Below are 17,435 nucleotides of genomic sequence, written 5' to 3' on the forward strand. Positions count from 1 at the left end.
ACGTGGCCTCACACGCCCGCGCGGCTGTGCTCGGGGACCCAGGCGAGATGGAGGGGCCTGGGGTGACCGGCCGTTCCCTGCTGTCCCTCCTCCCCAGCAGGTGCTGCCTGGCTGGGCCCAGACATGGGATGTCGCACCTCGGCGGGGAGCACAGAGGAAGCCAGGGCCTCGCCGAGCTGCTGCCGTGACGGCCAGTGAGCGAGCAGCCGGAGGATGTCCACCACGACGACGGTCGCCCCTGCGGGGATCCCGGCGGTCCCGGGCCCCGTGAACCCGCCCCCGCCGGAGGTCTCCAACCCCTCCAAGCCTGGCCGCAAGACCAACCAGCTGCAGTACATGCAGAACGTGGTGGTGAAGACGCTCTGGAAACACCAGTTCGCTTGGCCCTTCTACCAGCCCGTGGACGCCATCAAGCTGAACCTGCCCGTGAGTGGCCCCCTACCCGCCGCCCCTGCCCCTCCGCGGGCCCGACTCCTGGGAGGACGGGCCCCCTGGTCTTGGCAGAGATGGTGCCTGGAGGCGGCTGGTCCTGATAAGCCAGGCACAGCTCAGGACCCACAATGACCAAGTAGCAGAGAGGATACTTAGGCGAGTGGGGCAATGGAGGGCGGCTGCCCAGGTGCAGGAAGCGGGGAGAACCCGTGGCCTGTGGGGGGATGAAGGGGGAGCCGGCGATGGGGCTGAGGCCTAGAGGCTCACCTGTGTCTTCATCCTGTGCCCGGCACTGTCCTGCAGAATGACGCGTCCACACCTGAAACCCTGTGCTCGAGAGGGGTGTGGCCCACTTTCCCAGGGTTAGCGCCTCAGCTGCATGCCCGGTGCCGACCTGACCATCTGACGGCTTTCTCTTTTGGACCCAAGTAGAGAGCCCCTGAGTCCTGTGAGGGGAAGCCCTGGGCCAGCGCTTGGCGGCCTGGGTCCTGGGCCAGCTTGGCCCCCGGGCCCTGTGGGCCCCCAAGTGAAGTTTGGAATCTGGGGAGGGGTCTCAGCCCCACCTCCGGAGCCTAGAACAGCTCTGGGCTCTGCCCCAGCTCTGTGGGTCTGTGCGTCCACACAGGACCCTGCTTAGGCCAGGGGCTTGGCAGGGATTATGCTGGCCGAGCGCTCGCCCCAGACCTCACGCCCACCTGCCCTCAGGTGAACAGAAACTTGGGTCCAGCCCCAGTACCCAGATCCCTGAGGAGACTGTCTCCTGCACGATCTCTGTACTTGGGAATCGCAAAAGTTGTCATGAATTTGAATCCAACAGTAACACCCCTGAAAATCTCTTTCTTAGGATTATCATAAGATAATTAAAAACCCAATGGATATGGGAACTATTAAGAAGAGACTGGAGAATAATTATTACTGGAGCGCGAGTGAATATATGCAGGACTTCAACACCATGTTTACAAATTGTTATATTTATAACAAGGTAAGAAGACGGTGTGGCGTGGGCCCTGCACGCCCCTGTGAGCTGCCCCCGGCCCGGGGAGGCCTGGGGTGGAGGGCCAGCCTGGGGTTGGCCGGTGCCCGCCGGGCTGGGCACTTTGCACAGCTCTCAGACAGGCCCAGGGTGCATCCCAGCCTCGCACTCAGCCCTTGTCTGGCCGCGATCCCCTTGTGCGGGCCCCACAGGCCACGCGTTTGAGCGGTCGCCTTGTGTGTGGACTGCCCTCCCCCCCGGCCCCGTCCCCTGCTCCAAGGAGGGAACATTAAAACAGCCTTTTTTTGGAGGGTGTTGATACATACCAGACGCTTTAAAAAGTCCACACGCTTGGACCTTTTTTCCTCCGTGGGACGGGATGAAGGGTGGTTTTTATCCTTTGTGTTTTTTGAATTCTTCCAAGAGTTTCCACGTTAAAATATATTCTTTTTGCCTCCCTCCTGCCCTGCCACATCCCTTCACAGCTTTCTAAATAAATATTTTTCTTGAGCAACCACCATGTGTTTGTCTGCTGCAGACACTCGGCTCATTTCCAGCAGGTAACCTTGCCTCTCCTGTGTCTTCAGCCCACAGATGACATAGTGCTCATGGCCCAAGCCTTAGAGAAGATTTTTCTGCAGAAAGTGGCCCAGATGCCCCAGGAGGAAGTTGAGTTATTACCCCCTGCTCCAAAGGGCAAAGGCCGGAAACCAGCTTCGGGAACCCAGAGTGCAGGTAAAGGGGTGGATCGTGCAGTCCTCTCCACCTCTGGCAGATGGGCAGGGTGCCGATGACAGCGTATCTTCTGAGGGTCCCTCCGCCCCTCTGGGCTCCGTTTTCCTGACCCACTCTGCAAGGTTGGGTCAGTGATGACCAGAGCTCCGGGCACCGGGCCTCTGCTGTGTGTGGCCTGCAGGCCTGGTGACCTTTGCTCCGGGCAGGGATCGTGCTCCTGCTGTGTTCCTGCGCTGCCCATCTCCCACCCCCCTCACCCCCCAGCTCTGAGGACACCTCTTCTGGAAGCCACACTGTCCCTTTGTCCCCTCTGAGGAATTTGCCTCTTCAGCATGCTTTGTGTTCTCTGTGGCCTGTCAGGGAGCGGTGGGGGTTAGGGTCAGCACGGGGGGTGACCTTACCTGGTCCGGGAACCTGGAGCAAAGGTGCACCCCGATGGTGAGCTTCCTGGGCGGCCCAGCCCTCCAGAGAGGCCAGGGTGTTTCACACTCACAGACGGGGCTGAGGCTGGTTACCTGTGGAACCCGAGTCAACCCCCTGGCTCTTCCTTCCGGGCTGTGCGCTTTGTCCTGGCTCACTCATTTGGACCACGGAGGCAGCCACGATGAGAGCCAGGGTCTCGGCAGGAGGGGCTCCGCTGGCACCCGGCGGGCCCTGGCTGGAGGGGATGGTCCTGGCAACGTCCAGAAGCATCGCTGGTGGAGCCGGGTCAGTTCAGCCTCCTTTCCTTTGTCCTCAAGGTACGCAGCAAGTGGCGGCCGTGTCCTCTGTCTCCCCGGCCACCCCCTTCCAGAGCGTCCCCCCCACGGTCTCCCAGACGCCCGTCATTGCTGCCACCCCTGTGCCAACCATCACTGCAAACGTCACGTCAGCCCCTGTCCCCCCGGCTGCCGCCCCGCCCCCGCCCGCGACGCCCATCATCCCCGTGGTCCCTCCCACGCCGCCCGTCGTCAAGGTGAGCTTCCCCCGGGGGCGTCCTGGACGCAGGCGGGTGCGGGGCGGGCAGGAGGGCGCTCCGCCGCTTTCCCCTGGCACCGACCGCTCGTCGGGCGTTGGGCGTATGTGCCTTTGGACGGGTCCCCTCCCCCGCCACGCCCACGAGGTGGGCCACGGTTCCTGACACCGACAAGGAGCCCGAGGCTCGGAGCGGCAGGTCACACAGCTGGTGAGGGCGGCTGCGCTTGAGCCCCAGCTTCGCCGGCCTTTGCAGGGCGTGGGCCGAGGCGGGGGGTGCAGAAAGGAGGGGCGTCCCGGCCCTCGCCGCCCGCGCTTGCGCTCGGATTGCCTGGGCGTGGGGAGGGCGGTGGCGGCCTCCGCCCGCTCCTCGCGGCCGCCATGAGTGTGCGCGCACGTCCCTCCCCCGGCTCCCTGGGGGCTTTCCACGGCCGGGCCTGGGCTCCGAGCGGGCGCTCCCCGCGAGATCCGGGGCCAGCGAGGACGGCTGAGTCTCCTGCTCTGAGCAGGCCCCCGCGCCGGCCACTGATGTGTATCGTCTTCTCCGATTTGACCCTCACAGCGAGCGACCCTCTGGGGCAGGCAGTATTTCCCCCATCTTACAGATGAGGAAGCAGGCGCTCAGAGGGGTTAAATGGCTCCCCCAAGGTAAAATGCCATCTCCATCGCTTTCCTCTCCCCCGTGGCCTTCACTGCCTGTACTCGGGCGGCGCCTGGCCCGGCCGCCTCACTCAGCTCCCGGCTGTCTTGGAGCATGTCCCGTCTGCCATGGCCCAATGAGCCCCCGGGCCCCGTGGCACCTGCTTGGCCTCCGTGGGCGCCCGTGAAGTGTGTGTGGGTGGCTGGCTCGTGCCCGCCAGCCTGGGGGCAGCGGCTTGGCTGGGGCGGCGACTTTGGTGGCGCTCAGACGGCAGACCCCCGTGAGGCCGGCGGCCCAGGTGCGCCTGGCTCCCAGGGGCTTCTCCGTCCGCCCGAGCTGAGGGGAGGGGAGCCCCCCGGGCTGGCCTCGGGGTCACAGCGACCCTGGCCACCCAGGCACGAAACACGCTTTCATGCACTGGACACACCCACCAAGTGCTCGTTGGTCATTTCAGTGTTTCCTCCCCGGTGGGAAGTAGCTCTGTGACGTCTGCTGCCCTCAGGGTCAAGTCCAGCTCTGCCCAGGCACTTAGCCCCCCGGAGTCCTCGGTCCCCAAACTTGTGCTGCTGCTTGTGTTTCCCGGCTGGGCCGCTGCCCCTGCCCCGCCCCCCGCATGCTCCTCCTGCACCCCTCGTCCCGTGGCTGCCACTGTCCTGGGAGCGCCAGCTTTGAGGCCCGCGTCTGGGACGCCCCTCTGGCCTTTGACCAGCGGGGGTCCTCTCGTCCCTGCTGTCCCCAAGCCCCAGCCCCACTTGGCGATGCTCCCAGTCACGGTGCCACCTCGGTTGTGCGAGTCCCTGAGCCGCGGCCCAACCCTGGGCGCGGGCGGGCCGTGTGCTGCATCTCACACTGCTGGGGTGGTGAGCGCCCGCCGTGACGGCGCGGGGCCTGGGGTCTTGGCGGGTGGGCGGGGCCCAGGGACGGCCCGGGGGTAGGTTCGGAGTCCAGCTTCACCACTGCCAGCTGTGTGACCTCGGGTCGGCAACATGGCCCCTCTGAGCCTCGGCGTCCTGCGTGGCGCGGGGCCCCGGGAGGATGGCCACGGCCATGCATGTCCTCGCTTCGCTCGGTGCCCGGCAGCTGGTCCGCGCTCCAGGGGCGCCACCGCAGCGGTTCTGATCCCGGATCCCGGGGCTCACTGTTGTTTTGCTGTCGCAGAAGAAGGGCGTGAAGCGGAAAGCAGACACGACCACGCCCACGACGTCCGCCATCACCGCCAGCCGCAGCGAGTCGCCCCCACCGCTGTCGGACCCCAAGCAGGCCAAGGTGGTGGCGCGGCGGGAGAGCGGGGGCCGCCCCATCAAGCCGCCCAAGAAGGACCTAGAGGACGGCGAGGTGCCCCAGCACGCGGGCAAGAAGGGCCGGCTCTCGGAGCACTTGCAGCACTGCGACAGTATCCTCAGGGAGATGCTGTCCAAGAAGCATGCGGCCTATGCCTGGCCCTTCTACAAGCCAGTGGATGCCGCGGCCCTGGAGCTGCACGACTACCATGACATCGTCAAGCACCCGATGGACCTGAGCACCGTCAAGGTACGCGGGCGGCGAGCCGGCCGGGCCCGCTCCCCGTCTGGGCGGCCCCTGGCATCTGCAGGGTGGCCTGGCGTCCCGAGCGGCTGTCGTGGTGCTGGTGTCTTATGCCAGCCTGGGGGCAGCTCGGTAGGCTTGGGGCATCGCCCGGCTCCCTTGGCCTGCCCTCCAGCAGCACACGGGGCCTCAGGGCCGGCCTGGGGCCCTGGCGTGGGTCTGGCAGGGTCGGGGAGGAAAGTGTGCTCTGCCCTACGCTCACGGGACCGGCAGCTTCCTGGTCATCTGTTCCTCTTGAGCCGGTCTCGTCATCTCGTTCACTTTCATCCCAGTGCGTTTGCAGGTCTTTGTCATAATGTTAGGCAAGGTGGCCCTTTCCCACGGCCCAGCCCCTCCCTGGACAGAAGTGGGCGCTGGAGGGGGTGGTGGCGGAGCTGAGACCAGGAGCCCCGGCCTCCCGATTCCCGCAGCAGGGTCTTCCTGCACTGGGGGCTTCCCCCTTGGCTTTTGTGGGGTTTCCTCCAGGTCAGCTCAGTTGTGTACAAGCAGAGAAGAGCAGGTCTGGGCCAGGCAGAGATGGAGAAAATTCCCCGGCTGGCAGCGGCAGCCTCGAGGGCAGGGGACCCGGGGTCTTCCCTGAGTGCATGCAGGAGGGCTTCCTGAGCCCCCGTCGGGCTTGGGCCCCAGCACGGCTGCCCTTCCTCGGTCTGGATCAGTCTCTGACGGTCTGAGGAACGTCCCTGGCCATTGGACCGTTACCTGGAACGGTAACCCCACAAAAGGGGCAGGTGGTTTCTTTGCACCCATGGGGTCTGGGCCCTGAGCCGCTGGGTTCAGTCATTCTGCCTCGAGTACCTGTCTGGGGCGGACTCTCCTTAATGGAAGTCTTTCTCCCCGCCAAGGGACAGGACAGACCTGGCCACCTAGGGCAGTGGTTCTCGGGGAACTGGCTGAGTCAGGAGGGCCTGGCTGGGCTGGGTGACTGAGCAGCTTCGTCACCTTCTCTGATCCTCCTCCTGACTGCGAGGGCAGGGCTCCGGCTTTCTTGGACTCGCTCAGTGCTGCAGTGGCCCTGCTCCTACTGGGAGCCCAGGGGTGTCAGCTACTTTTCTTTGACTGATTTTTTCTTTTAATTTGTGTGAGTAAGATAGGAACAGAGGGTCAAAAATCCAAGCAAAGCAGAGGTGGGTGGAGAGAAGACCTAACCTCTGGTATCGTTGCCACCCTTTCCAGAGATGTTTCTAGCTAATGGTTTGGTTCCATCTCTCTGGATTAGCTCCTGGCTCAGGCTGGCTCTTTCCAGCAGGTTTTGACTGTGGGGCAGTGGTACTTGGGCTCCCACATGCACCAGGAAAGTGGCCGGCTGTCAGATTAGGGCCAGAGTCTGAGAATCTTACAGAAGTTGAGAGGGTCTCGGGTGCCCATTTCTCCTTCCTGGCTGAGCTACCCCAGACTGGGGAGGCTGTGCAGAGGGCTGGAGCTAGGCAGCCCCAGTGCTGTTGGAAGCTCTCCAGGCGGGGCAGAGGAGGACGGTTTTGTCCTAGGCTGTAGAGTCTGACCACCACCAACCCCTCCATCGAGGCCAGGACTTTGTTAGTCTAGGTGCCGGCGAGGTAGGTGGTTAGGCTCCAGCTCACAGTGTCCTGCTGCAGCAGAGCATGGCCCCCAGCATGAGCGGGCGCCTCATACCCCCGACACGAGGTCCTTGACCGATGAGCTCATATCTGTGTGAACCCGTCTAGGCGTGGGGAGCTCTCTCCCTCGAGAGCCGTTGCCCCGTCTGCCCCGATCTTAGCTGCCACATTGTGGTCCCTGGCTGGCTGCACTTCTGTCCCCACATGCAGAGCCAGTCATCCCGTGCTCCCGGCGGGGCAGTGGGACGACCTGGTGCTCTGTGAAGCAGGCTAGCTAACAGCACCTGAATTCTCAGGGGAGAAAATTAAATGTCTCATTCTGAGGACTGAGTAGCCCCCTAAACTGGTAGAGAGTGACTTTTCACCACAAGTTGCTTACTCCCCACCGGAGCTCCTGCCAATGGGGATATCGGCGTGTGAAAAGTTAGCCGAAACGTAGAGCTGGGGACTTTGGTTGCGGGAGCTGGGACTTTTGGGAGCACCTTTTTCTTTCTCCCAGAGTGTCAGCCTCTCTGTGGGGTCCTGGACCCTCCCCTCCAAGCCCTCGGGGCCACCCTTCCACCTTCTCCCAGGGCTCCCAGACGAGGTTTCGGGCTGGCGATGGACATGCGGAGGGTCCCGAGGCACAGCGGTGCCCTCACGCCCCGTGGCTTGTGTGTTACAGAAGAAGATGGACAGCCGTGAGTACCCAGACGCACAGGGCTTTGCAGCCGACATCCGGTTGATGTTCTCCAACTGTTACAAGTACAACCCCCCAGACCACGAGGTGGTGGCCATGGCCAGGAAGCTGCAGGTAACCCCAGGTGCTCTGTGTGGGGAGGGATCCCCTGGGCACAGGAGGGATCAGCAGCTCAGGGCAGGTGCCCAGGAAGGACATGGGTGTCGGGGAGGGCATGTCTCCCAGGGGAGGTGTGGGGTCGAGGGGTGGGGTGTCTGGGGACCTAATCCACGGGCACGTTTCCCCTGAGCGGCGGCCAAGTGGCGGCCAGGCCCCGAGCCTGCTCCCCAGGGACGCGATGGCCAAGAGGCCAGTTTCTGCCTCCTGGGAGCTGCAGGCTCAGGTGGGCAGCGGCAAGCAGCTGGGGGCTAGCAGGCATTCTAGCCAGGGCAGAGGCGGAGAGAAGGCAGACACCCGCTGCCCTGCACTTCACCGTGGGCCGAGGGCCCTTTGTCAGGAGCCTGCCTGTGAGGCCCGTGGGCGTCGTAGTGGGGGACGGCTGTTTGTGCAGCCTGTTGCTTTCCCGACCACAAGGCAGATGGCACGTGGGAACAAGGAACAAGGATGTTTTCAAAGACTGGTAGGATCTCTAAAACATTTTTAAAGTACATGTCATTGATAAAGATAAATACTCGAAGGTTGTGTAATACAACAGATTAATCTTTGAGAAGAGTGAATTTATGCTGTTTTGAAAACTATGGCTGGTCAGATTTACTGCCTAATTCTATAAGACGATTTCTCTAAAAAATACACATTATTTCAAACACTTATTGGCTGTGAAATAAGTTAAGGATATTTCAAATGGCTTGTCTGCACAGAAAGGTGAGATGTAGGGAATCACAGAAAGTCGAGGGGAAAATAGGTCAATATATACATTGCTATATGTTGAACTAAGCCTTAGGCCTGCAAAAATGTAGAGGACCTGAGCCTTAGAATCTTACAAGTAAGCTGGAATCTTTAAAAGTTCAAATCTTTATAAGGAAAAAGATTTATTAAAATGAATAATCATGTGTTTTATATGACATCAGAAGATCAAAACAATAAACCCTGAAAACATAGAAAACAGATAAAGATATGAGCAGAACTTAATACAACAGAAAACGTATAAAATTCAGGTGATGTAGTAAGTCTAAAGAATATTTTTGAAAAGATTTAAAAGACACACTTTGATTAAGGAAAACAAAAACATAAGTAAAGAATATACAGAGACAATCAGGACAATGTTATAGCAGAGAATATCTGAAATGCCAGTAAATTTGAACATTTTTGTAAAGTGGACCATTTCCTAGCTCCTAAAGTTTACCAAAACTGACACAAGAGGAAATCATTTAAGGTCATCATGTCTGCCCTTGGCATTCTCGGAACGCCCTTGCCTCAGAATGCAGCATCTGTAGTCCATGGTAACCTGGGGAGAGGGGGCGGGGCTGAGGGCGGTTGGAACACTGCCCTCACTGAGGGAGTGGGTGTGGCCATCTCTGCTGTGACTGAACAAAGGGCAGGGGAGCAGGGGGCCCAAGGCAGGGCCCTCAGAGCCCGGCAGTCCCAGTGGGGTGTCACAAGCATTTAGGACCAGGCCAAAGAGCGCCTTCTTTGTCTGCACAGCTGCCCAAACTCTCACCTTTCCACTCAGGCCGCCATCTTACTTGAAGTGTGTGTGGAACCTGTCCATGCAGTAAAACTCGCTGCAGAGATAACCATAGGTCTGGGCATCGTAGCTTCCTGCCAGGGGACCGAAGTGTGCAGGCAGATGGGTCACTGGGACACACGCGGAGAGGCTCCTGACCGGGCCGCACGCCGCTCACTGCCCCGGCCCCAGATCGGAGGCCGCAAAGCAGCCCTGTCTGAGTCCCTGCCTCTAGAGGAAGTATTGGACCAACACTTGTAGAAAACGGGGTCCTAGCGGGCAACTCATTGGAGGGACACAAATAAATCTTTGCCGACTTTCTGATGAAGCTTACGAGCGTTCACACCTAAGCCTCTTACAATGTCAACTGTTTAGCTAAACATGAGCTCATGATCTAAGTTTACACAATAATGAAGAAATCAGCTACAAGGGGGAGACAATCAGCAAAAACAATCAATACCAGAATTAGATTCCCTAGGCCATCAATCACATGTTGGAATACTCAGGTGCAAGGCAGAAAATATACATAAATCTGGAACTGAAACAAGGAACAAGGATGTTTTCAAAGACTGGTAGGATCTCTAAAACATTTTTAAAGTACATGCCATTAACAAAGCTAAATATTCAAAGTTTGTGTAATACAACAGATTCATCATAGAGAAGAGTGAAATTATGCTGTTTTGAAAACTATGGCATGTCAGATTTTCTGCCTAATTATATAAGAAGATTTCGCTAAAACATACACATTATTTCAAAGACTTATTGGCTGTGAAATAAGTTAAAGGTATTTCAAGTGGCTTGTCTGCAAAGAAAGGTGAGATGTAGGGAAACACAGAAAGTCGAGGGGAAAATAGGTCAATATATACATTGCTATATGTTGAACTAAGCCTTAGGCGAGCAATAATGTAGACGATCTGACCCTTCGAAACTTACAAGTAAGCTGGAATCTTCAAAAGTTCAAATCTTTATAAGTAAAAAGATTTATAAAAATGAATAACCAAGTGTTTTAATTGACATCAGAACATCCAAACAATAAACCCTGAGAGAATAGAAAAAAGATAAATAAAGATATGAGCAGAATTTAATAAAACAGAAAATGTATAAAATTGAGCTGATTTAGTAAGTCCAAAGAATATTCTTTGAAAACATTAAAAAGACACACTTTGATTAAGGAGAACAAAAACATTAGTAAACAATATACAGAAAGAATCAGGACAAAGTTATAGCAGAGAATATAGGAAATGCCAGTAAATTTGAATATTTCTGTAAAGTGGACCATTTCCTAGCTCCTAAAGTTTACCAAAACTGACACAAGAGGAAATCATTTAAGATCATCATGTCTGCCCTTGTCATTCTCGGAATGCCCTGGCCTCAGAATGCAGCATCTGTAGTCCATGGTAACCTGCGGGCAGGGGGCGGGGCTGAGGGAGGTTGGAACACTGCCCTCACTGAGGGAGTGGGTGTGGCCATCTCTGCTGTGACTGAACAAAGGCAAGGGAGCAGGGGTCCCACGCAGGGCCCTCAGAGACCGGCAGGCCCAATGGGGTGTCACAAACATGTAGGCCCAGGCCAAAGGGCGCCTTCTTTGTCTGCACAGCTGCCCAAACACTAACCTTTCCACTCAGCCCGCCCTCATACTTGAAGTGTGTGTGGAACCTGTCCACGCAGTACCCCTCGCTGCACAGCTAACCATAGGTCTGGGCATCGTAGCTTCCTGCCAGGGGACCGAAGTTCGCAGGCAGATGGGTCCCTGGGACACACGCGGAGAGCTTCCTGACCGGGCCATAGGCCGCTCACTGCCCCGGCCCCAGATCGGGGGCCGCAAAGCAGCCCTCTCTGAGTCCCTGCCTCTAGAGGAAGTATAGGACCAACACTTGTAGAAAACGGGGTCCTAGCGGGCAACTCATTGGAGGGACACAAATAAATCCTTGCGACTTTCTGAAGAAGCTTACGAGCGTTCACACCTAATCCTATTACAAGGTCAGCTGTTTAGCTAAACATGAGCTCATGATCTAAATGTACACAATAATGAAGAAACCAGCTACAAGGGGGAGACAATTAGCAAAAACAATCAATAGCAGAATTAGATTCCCTAGGCCATCCATCACATGTTGGAATAATCAGGTGCAAGGCAGATAATATACATAAAACTGGAACTGAAACAAGGAACAAGGATGTTTTCAAAGTCTGGAAGTATCTCTACAACATTTTTAAAGTACATGTCATTGACAAAGCTAAATACTAAAAGGTTGTGTAATACAACAGATTCATCATAGAGAAGAGTGAAATTATGCTGTTTTGAAAACTCTGGCAGGTCAGATTTTCTGCCTAATTATATAAGAATATTTCGCTAAAAAATACACATTATTTCAAAGACTTATTGGCTGTGAAATAAGTTAACGGTATTTCAAATGGTTTGTCTGCAAAGAAAGGTGAGATGTAGGGAATCACAGAAAGTCGAGGGGAAAATAGGTCAATATATACATTGCTATATGGTGAACTAAGCCTTAGGCCCGCAACAATGTAGAGGAACTGACCCTTAGAAACTTACAAGTAAGCAGGAATCTTCAAAAGTTCAAATCTTTATAAGTAAATAGATTTATGAAAATGAATACCCAAGTGTTTTAATTGACATCAGAAGATCAAAACAATAATCCCTGAGAACATAGAAGAAAGATAAATAAAGATATGAGCAGAATTTAATACAACAAAAAACGTATAAAATTCAGGTGATGTAGTAAGTCCAAAGAATATTCTTTGAAAAGATTTAAAAGACACACTTTGATTTAGGAAAACACAAACATAAGTAAAGAATATACAGAAAGAATCAGGACAATGTTACAGCAGAGAATATAGGAAATGCCAGTAAAATAGAACATTTCTGTAAAGTGGACCATTTCCTAGCTCCTAAAGTTTACCAAAACTGACACAAGAGGAAATCATTTAAGGTCATCATGTCTGCCGTTGTCCTTCTCGGAACGCCCTGGCCTCATAATGCAGCATCTTTAGTCCATGGTAACCTGCGGAGAGGGGTGGGGTGAGGGAGGTTGGAACACAGCCCTCACTGTGGGAGAGGGAGTGGCCATCTCTGCTGTGACTGAACAAAGGGCAGGGGAGCAGTGGCCCATGGCAGGGCCCTCAGAGCCCGGCAGTCCCATTGGGGTGTCACAAGCATTTAGGCACAGGCCGAAGAGCGCCTTCTTTGTCTGCACAGCTGCCCAAACTCTCACCTATCCACTCAGGCCGCCCTCTTACTTGAAGTGTGTGTGAAACCTGTCCGCGCAATACACCTCGCTGCACAGCTAACCATAGGTCTGGGCATCGTAGCTTCCTGCCAGGTGACCGAAGTTCGCAGGCAGATGGGTCCCTGGGACACACGCGGAGAGACTTCTGCCCGGGCCAAAGGCCGCCCACAGCCACTGCCCCAGATCTGGGGATGCAAAGCAGCCCTGTCTGAGTCCCTGCCTCTAGAGGAAGTATTGAACCAACACTTGTAGAAAACGGGGTCCTCGTGGGCAACTCATTGGAGGGACACAAATAAATCTTTGCCGACTTTCTGATGAAGCTTACGAGCGTTCACACCTAATCCTCTTACAAGGTCAGCTGTTTAGCTAAACATGAGCTCATGATCTAAATTTACAGAATAATGAAAAAATCAGCTACAGGGGGAGACCATCAGCAAAAACAATCAATACCAGAATGAGATTCCCTAGGCCATCCATCAGATGTTGGAATAATCAGGTGCAAGGCAGAAAATATACATAAAACTGGAACTGAAACAAGGAACAAGGATGTTTTCAAAGACTGGTAGGATCTCTAAAACATTTTTAAAGAACATGTCATTGACAAAGGTAAATACTCAAAGATTGTGTAATACAACAGATTCATCATTGAGCAGAGTGAAATTATGCTGTTTTGAAAACTATGGCAAGTCAGATTTTCCGCCTAATTATATAAGAAGATTTCTCTAAAAAATACACATTATTTCAAAGACTTATGGGCTGTGAAATAAGGGTATTTCAAATGGCTTGTCTGCAAAGAAAGGTGAGATGTAGGGAATCACAGAAAGTCGAGGGGAAAATAGGTCAATATATACATTGCTATAGGGTGAACTAAGCCTTAGGCCAGCAACAATATAGAGGACCTGACCCTTAGAAACTTACAAGTAAGCTGGAATCTTCAAAAGTTCAAATCTTTATAAGTAAAAAGATTTATTAAAATGAATAACCAAGTGTTTTAATTGACATCAGAACATCCAAACAATAAACCCTGAGAACATAGAAAAAAGATAAATAAAGATATGAGCAGAATTTAATACAATAGAAAACGTATAAAATTGAGGTGATTTAGTAAGTCCAAAGAATATTCTTTGAAAAGATTTAAAAGACACACTTTGATTAAGGAAAACAAAAACATAAGTAAACAATATACAGAAAGAATCAGGACAAAGTTATAGCAGAGAATATAGGAAATGCCAGTAAATTAGAACATTTCTGTAAAGTGGACCAATTCCTAGCTCCTAAAGTTTACCAAAACTGACACAAGAGGAAATCATTTAAGGTCATCATGTCTGCCCTTGGCATTCTCGGAATGCCCTGGCCTCAGAATGCAGCATCTGTAGTCCATGGTAACCTGCGGAGAGGGGGCGGGGCTGAGGGAGGTTGGAACACTGCCCTCACTGAGGGAGTGGGTGTGGCCATCTCTGCTGTGACTGAACAAAGCCAAGGGAGCAGGGGTCCCAGGGCAGGGCCCTCAGAGCCCGGCAGGCCCAATGGGGTGTCACAAGCATTTAGGCCCTGGCCAAAGTGCGCCTTCTTTGTCTCCACAGCTGCCCAAACACTAACCTTTCCACTCAGCCCGCCCTCATACTTAAAGTGTGTGTGGAACCTGTCCACGCAGTACCCCTCGCTGCACAGCTAACCATACGTCTGGGCATCGTAGCTTCCTGCCAGGGGACCGAAGTTCGCAGGCAGATGGGTCCCTGGGACACACGCGGAGAGCTTCCTGACCGTGCCACAGGCCGCTCACGGCCCCGGCCCCAGATCGGGGGCCACAAAGCAGCCCTGTCTGAGTCCCTGCCTCTAGAGGAAGTATAGGACCAACACTTGTAGAAATCGGGGTCCTAGCGGGCAACTCTTTGGAAGGACACAAATAAATCTTTGCGAATTTCTGATGTAGCTTACGAGCGTTCACACCTAAGCCTCTTGAAATGTCAACTGTTTAGCTAAACATGAGCTCATGATCTAAATGTACACAATAATGAAGAAACCAGCTACAAGGGGGAGACAATTAGCAAAAACAATCAATACCAGAATTAGATTCCCTAGGCCATTCATCACATGTTGGAATAATCAGGTGCAAGGCAGATAATATACATAAAACTGGAAATGAAACAAGGAACAAGGATGTTTTCAAAGTCTGGAAGGATCTCTAAAGCATATTTAAAGTACATATCATTGACAAAGCTAAATATTAAAAGGTTGTGTAATACAACAGATTCATCATAGAAAAGCGTGAAATTATGCTGTTTTGAAAACTATGGCATGTCAGATTTTCTGCCTAATTATATAAGAAGATTTCGCTAAAAAATACACATTATTTCAAAGACTTATTGGCTGTGAAATAAGTTGTGTATTTCAAATGGCTTGTCTGCAAAGAAAGGTGAGATGTAGGGAATCACAGAAAGTCGAGGGGAAAATAGGTCAATATATACATTGCTATATGGTGAACTAAGCCTTAGGCCTACAACAATGTAGAGGACCTGACCCTTAGAAACTTACAAGTAAGCTGGAATCTTCCAAAGTTCAAATCTTTATAAGTAAATAGATTTATGAAAATGAATAACCAAGTGTTTTAATTGACATCAGAAGATCAAAACAATAAACCCTGAGAACATAGAAAAAAGATAAGTAAAAATATGAGCAGAACTTAATACAACAGAAAACGTATAAAATTCAGGTGATGTAGTAAGTCCAAAGAATATTCTTTGAAAAGATTTAAAAGACACACTTTGATTTAGGAAAACACAAACATAAGTAAAGAATATACAGAAAGAATCAGGACAATGTTACAGCAGAGAATGTAGGAAATGCCAGTAAATTAGAACATTTCTGTAAAGTGGACCATTTCCTAGCTCCTAAAGTTTACCAAAACTGACACAAGAGGAAATCATTTAAGGTCATCATGTCTGCCCTTGGCATTCTCGGAACGCCCAGGCCTCAGAATGCAGCATCTGTAGTCCATGGTAACCTGGGGAGAGGGGGCGGGGCTGAGGGCGGTTGGAACACTGCCCTCACTGAGGGAGTGGGAGTGGCCATCTCTGCTGTGACTGAACAAAGGGCAGGGGAGCAGTGGCCCATGGCAGGGCCCTCAGAGCCCGGCAGTCCCATTGGGGTGTCACAAGCATTTAGGCCCATGCCGAAGAGCGCCTTCTTTGTCTGCACAGCTGCCCAAACTCTCACCTATCCACTCAGGCCGCCCTCTTACTTGAAGTGTGTGTGAAACCTGTCCGCGCAATACACCTCGCTGCACAGCTAACCATAGGTCTGGGCATCGTAGCTTCCTGCCAGGTGACCGAAGTTCGCAGGCAGATGGGTCCCTGGGACACACGCGGAGAGACTTCTGCCCGGGCCAAAGGCCGCCCACTGCCACTGCCCCAGATCTGGGGATGCAAAGCAGCCCTGTCTGAGTCCCTGCCTCTAGAGGAAGTATTGAACCAACACTTGTAGAAAATGGGGTCCTGGTGGGCAACTCATTGGAGGGACACAAATAAATCTTTGCCGACTTTCTGATGAAGCTTACGAGCGTTCACACCTAATCCTCTTACAAGGTCAGCTGTTTAGCTAAACATGAGCTCATGATCTAAATTTACAGAATAATGAAGAAATCAGCTACAGGGGGAGACCATCAGCAAAAACAATCAATACCAGAATGAGATTCCCTAGGCCATCCATCAGATGTTGGAATAATCAGGTGCAAGGCAGAAAATATATATAAAACTGGAACTGAAACAAGGAACAAGGATGTTTTCAAAGACTGGTAGGATCTCTAAAACATTTTTAAAGAACATGTCATTGACAAAGGTAAATACTCAAAGATTGTGTAATACAACAGATTCATCATTGAGCAGAGTGAAATTATGCTGTTTTGAAAACTATGGCAAGTCAGATTTTCCGCCTAATTATATAAGAAGATTTCTCTAAAAAATACACATTATTTCAAAGACTTATGGGCTGTGAAATAAGGGTATTTCAAATGGCTTGTCTGCAAAGAAAGGTGAGATGTAGGGAATCACAGAAAGTCGAGGGGAAAATAGGTCAATATATACATTGCTATAGGGTGAACTAAGCCTTAGGCCAGCAACAATATAGAGGACCTGACCCTTAGAAACTTACAAGTAAGCTGGAATCTTCAAAAGTTCAAATCTTTATAAGTAAAAAGATTTATTAAAATGAATAACCAAGTGTTTTAATTGACATCAGAACATCCAAACAATAAACCCTGAGAACATAGAAAAAAGATAAATAAAGATATGAGCAGAATTTAATACAATAGAAAACGTATAAAATTGAGGTGATTTAGTAAGTCCAAAGAATATTCTTTGAAAAGATTTAAAAGACACACTTTGATTAAGGAAAACAAAAACATAAGTAAACAATATACAGAAAGAATCAGGACAAAGTTATAGCAGAGAATATAGGAAATGCCAGTAAATTAGAACATTTCTGTAAAGTGGACCAATTCCTAGCTCCTAAAGTTTACCAAAACTGACACAAGAGGAAATCATTTAAGGTCATCATGTCTGCCCTTGGCATTCTCGGAATGCCCTGGCCTCAGAATGCAGCATCTGTAGTCCATGGTAACCTGCGGGCCGGGGGCGGGGCTGAGGGAGGTTGGAACACTGCCCTCACTGAGGGAGTGGGAGTGGCCATCTCTGCTGTGACTGAACAAAGCCAAGGGAGCAGGGGTCCCAGGGCAGGGCCCTCAGAGCCCGGCAGGCCCAATGGGGTGTCACAAGCATTTAGGCCCTGGCCAAAGTGCGCCTTCTTTGTCTCCACTGCTGCCCAAACACTAACCTTTCCACTCAGCCCGCCCTCATACTTAAAGTGTGTGTGGAACCTGTCCACGCAGTACCCCTCGCTGCACAGCTAACCATACGTCTGGGCATCGTAGCTTCCTGCCAGGGGACCGAAGTTCGCAGG

The 17,435-nt window shown here is 52.6% G+C and overlaps 1 protein-coding gene across 1 annotated transcript in view; it reads left to right on the forward strand.

Annotated features, from left to right (window-relative positions):
• The window catches only part of LOC308609661 (bromodomain-containing protein 3-like), a gene marked incomplete at its 3' end in the record, with an annotated part of 213,036 nt that overhangs the window by 14,600 nt on the left and 181,001 nt on the right, over positions 1 to 17,435 (forward strand). Inside the window, exons 2-7 of the mRNA XM_081223387.1 lie at positions 101 to 426; positions 1,277 to 1,414; positions 1,993 to 2,140; positions 2,881 to 3,095; positions 4,893 to 5,264; positions 7,557 to 7,685. Coding sequence (XP_081079513.1) covers positions 214 to 426; positions 1,277 to 1,414; positions 1,993 to 2,140; positions 2,881 to 3,095; positions 4,893 to 5,264; positions 7,557 to 7,685 — 1,215 coding nt within the window. The 5' untranslated portion in view covers positions 101 to 213. The remainder of the gene's footprint in view (positions 1 to 100; positions 427 to 1,276; positions 1,415 to 1,992; positions 2,141 to 2,880; positions 3,096 to 4,892; positions 5,265 to 7,556; positions 7,686 to 17,435) is intronic.

The sequence above is a fragment of the Mesoplodon bidens genome (assembly GCF_964165515.1).
Source record: "Mesoplodon bidens genome assembly, chromosome: Y".
Classification (NCBI taxonomy): Eukaryota; Metazoa; Chordata; class Mammalia; order Artiodactyla; family Ziphiidae; genus Mesoplodon; species Mesoplodon bidens.